The 8,734-nt window shown below is 40.8% G+C and overlaps 1 protein-coding gene across 1 annotated transcript; it reads left to right on the top strand.

Moving 5' to 3' along the window:
- Positions 1-420: 420 nt before the first annotated feature.
- Positions 421-7,711, top strand: LOC307268915 (chymotrypsin A-like). The gene is made up of 6 exons (XM_080051714.1): positions 421-522; positions 1,669-1,719; positions 1,977-2,106; positions 4,847-5,112; positions 5,667-5,788; positions 6,097-7,711. Exons 1-6 carry the CDS (start codon positions 465-467, stop codon positions 6,478-6,480), a joined length of 1,011 nt encoding a protein of 336 aa, XP_079907840.1. The 5' UTR covers positions 421-464; the 3' UTR covers positions 6,481-7,711.
- Positions 7,712-8,734: the final 1,023 nt, after the last annotated feature.

The following is an 8,734-nucleotide window of genomic DNA, read 5'->3' as shown; positions in this document are numbered from 1 at the left end:
AGCTACTAATGCTGTTGTTTTTAACTTGAAAATCTCAATTTCTCCGACACATCCAAAGCTACATACTGCAACTTTAAAACGTTTGAATCCTATAACCTTACTAATATGACATGAGACATGCAAATGGATAGGTTTCAAATGTGTTTATTGAACCAATTTCTAATCAATTGACATAGTGAAGTGAAGTGAAGATATGTTGGGAATGTGGTTCCACCTCTTACACAATAAAAGGCATTTTTTCATTTGTACACAGAAGCATGTGATTAATCTTCAATGTTCATCTAGTTGACGCGCCGGCTGCGGACAAACAAACAGGAATCAAGAAAAACATGTTTGACTAGTCACTAGATGCCTTTGCTCACAAACTTATCAGGAAGTTCTCAAAGTGTATTATTTTATGTGGGTGGAGTGTAAACAATAAGGTATTAAAAGGTTGAGGACTGAGTGAATGAGACATTGGCGAAATGGCTCTCCAACAGCTACTGTGTGGTGTCACCGCGGTGATCCTTCTCTCAACCAGAGGTAAGACAGACAGATTTTTGGCAATTTCTATCTAACTTTTATAAATTTGCATTTTGAGGAGCCAAAATCGTTCATCGACTAAAAAAAAGAAAATCTAAATTATTGATTCGATAATGTAATCAAGTGCATGTTTAGAAACAAATCAATTAAAGTATTTAAAGTGTCAGCGTTCATGTTATCAGTAATTTAACTTAGTTATTATTTTTTTAACGATACTGAACAAAACTAGATTTTTTTTCTTATAATGCACTTTGGAATGAGACGAATAAATAAAGTCAAAAATTCAATATCGCGAAAAATAAAAGGTCAACTCTTCTGGTCCATCAAATGCAGTAAGGGGAGTGACAGACAGCAATGTGAGGAGCTGGCCGAGCCTATAGGCTGCTACATCTTTGCAGTGAAGTTTCACCAGTTCATCTACACAAGGCATTATGTTGAGTCAGTCATATGAGCGGTTAGATGTAGTCTTAAAGAGGTAGACTTTTTTTTTTTCGTTATTGAATTTCAGCTTTATTCTCGAATTGCAAAAAACTTGGTCCTCTCGTCTTTTTTTCTTCCTGTGGCCCTAATAGTCTTCCTTAGAACCTAAACCCACAAACAGTAAAAGTGTAAAAAACTATTCTACCATGGACTATTTTTTCTTCCCTTTTGTCCTTGAATTTTTTCGAGGAGCAAGTTATTGAAGAAAAGCGTTGCCAAGGTTAAGATAATGTCAATCAAATCAGGAGTATGTGATTTAAAAAACGTTGATTGTCCCAGAGCTTGAAAAATCCATGTTTTTGCCCTCGTGCAATCGGTCAAAATTCTTCAATTGAAAAATGTAGTGCCACACGTTTATAACGGCACGTAGACACATACAGTCAAGTCAATGAATTCTAAATTATTTTGGTCATTTTGGTTAACCACTGCACCTGTCACCTGTTCCCCTGACGCTCCTGTGTTGGTATTTGAGTGTGTCATGTGCACTGCACCTTTAAAGATATGAAAAACAAACCAGCCTCAATGTGGCTCCTCTGGTTTTTCTAAAAACAAAAATCAAAACATTCACACTCTGTCTATTGTTTGCTAAGGGCGTGATATCAATTATAATGCAAGTCAATGTCAGTTCCACCGTGACATGTTTTTTTTTTATGTTCCATCTTCCAGGTAGTTGTCAAACTCACTCCCCACCAACTCATTCTCCACCAATGCTGCCAAGTAAGTGTCCGATTCAACAAGTTTACTCTTCAACTTTTGTTTCCTCCTTTCAGCTGTATAAACAATGGATGGTTAACATAGTAAAGATCTCATGCACCTTTAAAACTAAAGTCATAAAAAAAAATAATAATAATAATCGACTTCATTGCATGAGTAGCAGCCTAGGTACAGTCTATGGTGGCGGCACAACAAAATGCATTTGAAATATGAAGTTTGGTCACATATGCTCAATGTTTAACTCTCTCATCGTCTCTCAGAATGTGGCATGGCTATATCTCCATTCAGTTATCCCTGGATGGTCGGTCTGCACAACAATCGTGGCCACTTCTGTGCAGGGTCTCTGGTCAGTGAGGAATGGGTGCTGACGGCTGCTCACTGCGTAGAACAGTAAGGGCCAATGTTTTATTTTGTTCAATTCTGTATCAACACTGAGCAGTGTTTGGTGTTTTGTCCTCCCAACGGTATAGGTATTAGGGTAATGGTAAGGTAGAGGGTTAGGGTTAGGGTTAGTGTTAGGGTAATGGTAAGGTATAGGGTTAGGGTTAGAGTTAGTGTTAGGGTAAGGTATAGGGTTAGGGTTAGGGTAATGGTAAGGTATAGGGTTAGGGTGGGGTTAGGGTAATGGTATAGGGTTAGGGTTAGGGTTAGGGTAATGGTAAGGTATAGGGTTAGGGTTAGTGTTAGTGTTAGGGTAATGGTAAGGTATAGGGTTAGGGTTAGGGTTAGGGTAATGGTAAGGTATAGGGTTAGGGTTAGTGTTAGTGTTAGGGTAATGGTAAGGTATAGGGTTAGGGTGGGGTTAGGGTTAGTGTTAGGGTAATGGTAAGGTATAGGGTTAGGGTTAGGGTTAGGGTAAGGTATAGGGTTGGGGTTAGGGTAAGGTATAGGGTTAGGGTAATGGTAAGGTATAGGGTTAGGGTTAGGGTTAGGGTAATGGTAAGGTATAGGGTTAGGGTTAGGGTTAGGGTAATGGTAAGGTTAGGGTTAGGGTTAGGGTAATGGTAAGGTATAGGGTTAGGGTTAGGGTTAGGGTAATGGTAAGGTATAGGGTTAGGGTTAGGGTTAGGGTAATGGTAATGGTAAGGTATAGGGTTAGGGTTAGGGTAAGGTATAGGGTTAGGGTTAGGGTTAGGGTTAGGGTAAGGTATAGGGTTAGGGTTAGTGTTAGGGTAATGGTGGGGTTAGGGTTAGGGTAATGGTAAGGTATAGGGTTAGTGTTAGGGTAATGGTAAGGGTTAGGGTTAGGGTTAGGGTTAGTGTTAGGGTGGGGTTAGGGTTAGGGATAGGGTAAACTATAGGGTTAGGGTGGGGTTAGGGTTAGGGTTAGGGTAATGGTAAGGTATAGGGTTAGGGTTAGGGTAATGGTAAGGTATAAGGTTAGGGTTAGGGTAATGGTAAGGTATAGGGTTAGGGTTAGGGTTAGGGTTAGGGTAGGGTTAGGGTTAGGGTTAGGGTAATGGTAATGGTAAGGTATAGGGTTAGGGTTAGGGTTAGGGTAATGGTAAGGTATAGGGTTAGGGTTAGGGTAATGGTAAGGTATAGGATTAGGGTTAGGGTTAGGGTTAGGGTTAGGGTAAGGTATAGGGTTAGGGTTAGGGTTAGGGTTAGGTTAATGGTAAGGTATAGGGTTAGGGTTAGGGTTAGGGTAATGGTTAGGGTTAGGGTTAGGGTTAGGGTTAGAGGGTTAGGGTTAGGTTAATGGTAAGGTATAGGGTTAGGGTTAGGGTAATGGTTAGGGTTAGGGTTAGGGTTAGGGTAAGGTAAAGGGTTAGGGTTAGGGTTAGGGTTAGGGTTAGGGTTAGGGTTAGGGTTAGAGGGTTAGGGTTAGGGTTAGGGTAATGGTAAGGTATAAGGTTAGGGTTAGGGTAATGGTAAGGTATAGGGTTAGGGTTAGGGTTAGGGTTAGAGGGTTAGGGTTAGGGTAATGGTAAGGTATAAGGTTAGGGTTAGGGTAATGGTAAGGTATAGGGTTAGGGTTAGGGTTAGGGTTAGGGGGTTAGGGTTAGGGTTAGGGTTATGGTAATGGTAAGGTATAGGGTTAGGGTTAGGGTTAGGGTAATGGTAAGGTATAGGGTTAGGGTAATGGTAAGGTATAGGATTAGGGTTAGGGTTAGGGTTAGGGTAATGGTAAGGTATAGGGTTAGGGTTAGGGTTAGGGTTAGGGTTAGGGTAATGGTAAGGTATAGGGTTAGGGTTAGGGTAATGGTTAGGTATAGGGTTAGGGTTAGGGTTAGGGTAAGGTATAGGGTTAGGGTTAGGGTAGGGTTAGGGTAAGGTTAGGGTTAGGGTTAGGGTTAGTGTTAGGGTAGGGTTAGGGTTAGGGTTAGGGTAATGGTAAGGTAGAGGGTTAGGGTTAGGGTTGGGGTAATGGTAAGGTATAGGGTTAGGGTTAGGGTAATGGTAAGGTATAGGGTTAGGGTTAGGGTTAGGGTAATGGTAAGGTATAGGGTTAGGGTTAGGGTTAGGGTTAGGTATAGGGTTAGGGTTAGGGTAAGGTATAGGGTTAGGGTTAGTGTTAGGGTAATGGTGGGGTTAGGGTTAGGGTTAGGGTAATGGTAAGGTATAGGGTTAGTGTTAGTGTTAGGGTAATGGTAAGGTATAGGGTTAGGGTTAGGGTTAGTGTTAGGGTGGGGTTAGGGTTAGGGTTAGGGTAATGGTAAGGTATAGGGTTAGGGTGGGGTTAGGGTTAGGGTTAGGGTTAGGGTAAACTATAGGGTTAGGGTGGGGTTAGGGTAATGGTAAGGTATAGGGTTAGGGTGGGGTTAGGGTTAGGGTTAGGGTAATGGTGAGGTATAGGGGTTAGGGTTAGGGTGGGGTTAGGGTTAGTGTTAGGGTAATGGTAAGGTGTAGGGTTAGGGTGGGGTTAGGGTTAGGGTTAGGGTAAAGTATAGGGTTAGGGTGGGGTTAGGGTTAGGGTTAGGGTAATGGTAAGGTATAGGGTTAGGGTGGGGTTAGGGTTAAGGTAATGGTAAGGTATAGGCCAGGGCCTTCCAGGCAACGCTACCTTGAAGGCTCCGTTGGGAGGACAAAACACCATCAAGCACACTAAGCCTAAATTATTAACGCTTGACTAATTTTTGTATCTGGTACTCTGTATCTAAAACACTTTTACTTCTGTGTCTTCAAGACATCGCGCCGAGAACATAACAGTGGTTCTGGGCCGCCACCGCCGATCCGGGCCAAACCAAAATGAAACTCATCGGGAAGTTGATAGAGTTGTATGCCATCCTCATTACAACCCCTACTCCTCCAACAATGACATATGTCTCCTGGAGCTTTCTCACCCTGTGGAATTCAATGACTACATACAGCCAGTCTGCCTAGCCTCCGCGGAGAGCACATTCCACACCGGGACTGAAGGCTGGCTCACTGGTTGGGGGATCATTTGGGAAGGTAAGCTTTCAAACTGTACCTTTTAAGGGGCACTGTGTAATATGACAATATGATATCATCAAGAAAGTTCTACAAAATTCTAGAATGCAACGCTCCCTTGGTAACCCCACCCCTTTTGAATAATAACAGTCTACAGTGGCCTTCAAGGACAAGAACAATTCTAAATTCCAAACAATGCACCTGATGACATTCCAAAAACATGGATTCCTCCATAAGACTTGCCCGCTCATTGTACAAAATGTAATATTAATATTTGTAATTCTCCGCTCAGGAAGATAATTCAGATTATTGGCAGAGGTGATTTTATACCAATGAGGACATATTTATGAATGGGGAAATTGATTTTAGCTAATAAATTACTTAACAATGTTACACAGTGTCCCTTTAACAGATCTACATTGCAGTTTGTCTTGAAGGTGCTTAAGCACTTATATCGACTAAACTTTCTATAATTGCACGATTCTGAAGGTTATGGATCTGTTCATACTATAATGTTAGTTGTCTGATTTATGAAACATTTTCTTAATAAAAACATGCTGAAAATCTCCATTTAGGATCACATGACCTTCAGGAGTTGAATGTATCGATAGTGGGAAACAACGAGTGCCGATGCACCTATCCTAAACTCTCAGAGAACATGATGTGTGCCGGGGCCAAAGGCCAGGATGCCTGTGAGGTGAGCAACGCTTTTTAGAGGAAAAACATGTACCATTTAATATACAAGAGAGAGCAAAATAAAGCAGTAGATTTGTTATTAAAACTCTTAACACAAATCTAAATTCAAGGGGGGTATTTATAATACATATTTTTGGGGCCAGACTTTAGATAGATAGATAAATAGATAGATAGATAGATAGATAGATAGATAGATAGATAGATAGATAGATAGATAGATAGATAGATAGATAGATAGATAGATAGATAGATAGATAGATAGATAGATAGATTTATTGATGATTGAAAACTTCCGTCACTTTCTGACAGGGGGGCGTGCTGTTGACCAAAGCCTTCGGTCGTTGGATCGCAACCGGGATCTCGAGCTTCGGTAAGGAAAGCTGCAAAGGTCCCGGTGGCTACACGCGTCTGTCCGAGTACGAGGACTTCATCAGGATGGTCACCAACCATACCGACCACACCGGCCACACCGACAGCTACGAGAGCAGCAGCAGTGAAGACGGCAGCAGCTACGGCCTGCCAGGGTTCGTCACCCACAGGTCCATGGGAAAGGACTGCGACTCACACTTCACCTGCCAGAAAGGTGGCGGCAGCATCTTCGACAGTGGCGAGAACCTGATCCGCTTCTCCCACTTCACTCACTTCTTCTCACTCGGTGGTTTTCTGGTTCTTTCGTTCTATGCGCTGGTGTGAAAAAGAAAGGGTGAATATCTCTATATAAAACTTTAATGGGGACGTATTACGCATGATTTTTGGGTTGAAATGTTTTTTTTTAATACTTTACATTTTTGAAAACGCAAACAAAAGACAAAATTAAATAAACAACTAACATGGCGTACTCCACTTAACAGGTTTCTTAAGACATTGTTTAAATTAAAGGTAAATGTTAAGCAAAAAATAAAAATGTGTCATGGAGGTACAATTATGTGTTTTTGGGCTTCTACTAAAAGTGGTTAATTGTTAAAAAAAAAACTTTTACTTTTCTCACGCTACTGCTCTGATTGGCCAGATCCACATGGGAGTGTTCACTGCTCACCTTAGCACAGTTACCTATGATTGTTAATAGAGTGTTGCTCATTCAAACAGCAAGATTTTCTGACCTACAAATAGCCCAAATAAATTGACTGGGTTATCTTGTTGTCTACACCAATTACCCAAACATGCTGTAACGGTGACTGGTGCAGGTTATGGTTATGGTCCGATAGCAACAGCTCCGGTTAGCATGAAGACTCGGTAGGCAACTTGTGGGATTCTCCTCAAGGTACTTTTATTACACATTGACCATATCAAGCCAGGTCTCTACGACACTATATCTATTAAGCATACATGAGTTCAGGAACATAGTCCGAGATTCCTGCCCACACCAACTCATTACAAAATAAAGAATATAAAACGGAGACTTCACTCGTAGACTGCATAGTTACTCGTAGCAGAGCGGAGGAGCGTATGCACTTTTTCTTCATGTTCAACATTACATTCCACAACAAACAAAGGGAGGCGCTACATGTTATAAAACTGACTGTTACAGTGCTTAAAAAATTACGTGTTTCATAAAATGTCCCCTTTAAGTTCCTATTCCTTTCTTTCTGTGTGTCATAATGACTATTTCTTTCCATGTAGTAAAATATACAACATCAATAACACTGGGATTGTCCACAACAAACAAAACGTAATGAAGTATGAGATACAACGTGGATTGGGATTCCTTTACCCTTTTTTCTTTAAAAACAACGAGTCATGTGTTGATGTAAAGTGTTACAAGCTTCAATAACCTATCATCTTGAACACATCTTGACTCAAATATTAGTCATGGTTAAAATGGTTGGCTTTCAGAGAGCTTTTTTTGTATTAGAAACGTACAAATACTGAGTAATTTCCATTTCCTGTCCTGTCATGGAGAATAAAGCATCTGATCTAAACATGATTTGTGCTGTGTGCAAGTCCTTTATATATAGCGTAGAGCTTCTCTTCTAGCTATCTGCACATCTTGGGATAAAGAGTCATTCTGAGCAGTGTAGCCTGGCTCCAGGCCTTCTGCTAGTGACAATGCATTTGGACAATTTTAGAGCTAAATCTAAAATTCGGAATTTGGTCAAAATTACGTGGAATTTAAAGCTGGGGTGGAGGATTTGGGGAGAAAAGACAGGCAATTTTAAACAAAATACATGTTTTAGTGTGTAACCAATAAGTTCAATGTAATATCAAAATATGTAAACCCAATTACAAAAATAACAATGAATAGTTCAAATCAGTAAATATACATTTCCAAGTTAACAGTATTCTCAACCATGTGTTCTTGCTAAGCTAAGCTTTACTGCCTAGTGGTTCATACGATACCAGATGTGTGTAGGGGAGAACGGGGTTATATGTCACACGGGTTGGTTGTCACAATCGTTATATCTCGGAACCAGAAGGTGCTGTCTGTGAAATTTTGGTATGTAAATATCCAGAATTGGGATCAGAGGTCACCTACATAGTCTTCCTTTGAGTTAGACTGCTGAAATAGAGGTGAGAGGACTGTTTTTTGTTTTTCATGTCAAATTGAAAATATTTAGCTCCTCAGTATTTTTCTTCTAGGCTTTTACACAATGGGTTTATAACAAAACACTTGTTACCCTAAAAAAGTGTGAAGGGTAAATTACAGTTTAGATTGTGGTTAGCAAGCTAATTAGTTGTCAGATGGTTGTTGGCATTGATGCTAGCAAGAAATTCAAGATGGGGTTGGTCGTCACATTTTTTTGGGGGTTGGTTGTCACATGTTATCCAAAGGGTGCAGCCTTTAAGGAACCCAATAACAAAAGATAGTGTCAAGCTGCATCCTCACTGACACCCCAGAGAAGGAGAGAATAGAGCAGGAAAAGGCAGCTAGCATGCAAAAGAAAAAAGGGCAACAAAATCAAAACAACCCAGTGCATCCCAAACTAGACCAGCTGCCAAGGCTACAATA

This window comes from Ammodytes marinus, assembly GCF_949987685.1.
Source record: "Ammodytes marinus genome assembly, chromosome: 23".
In the NCBI taxonomy this organism is placed as follows: Eukaryota; Metazoa; Chordata; class Actinopteri; order Uranoscopiformes; family Ammodytidae; genus Ammodytes; species Ammodytes marinus.
Note: the sequence above shows the minus strand (reverse complement) of the source record. Positions and strands in the feature narration are given on the sequence as shown.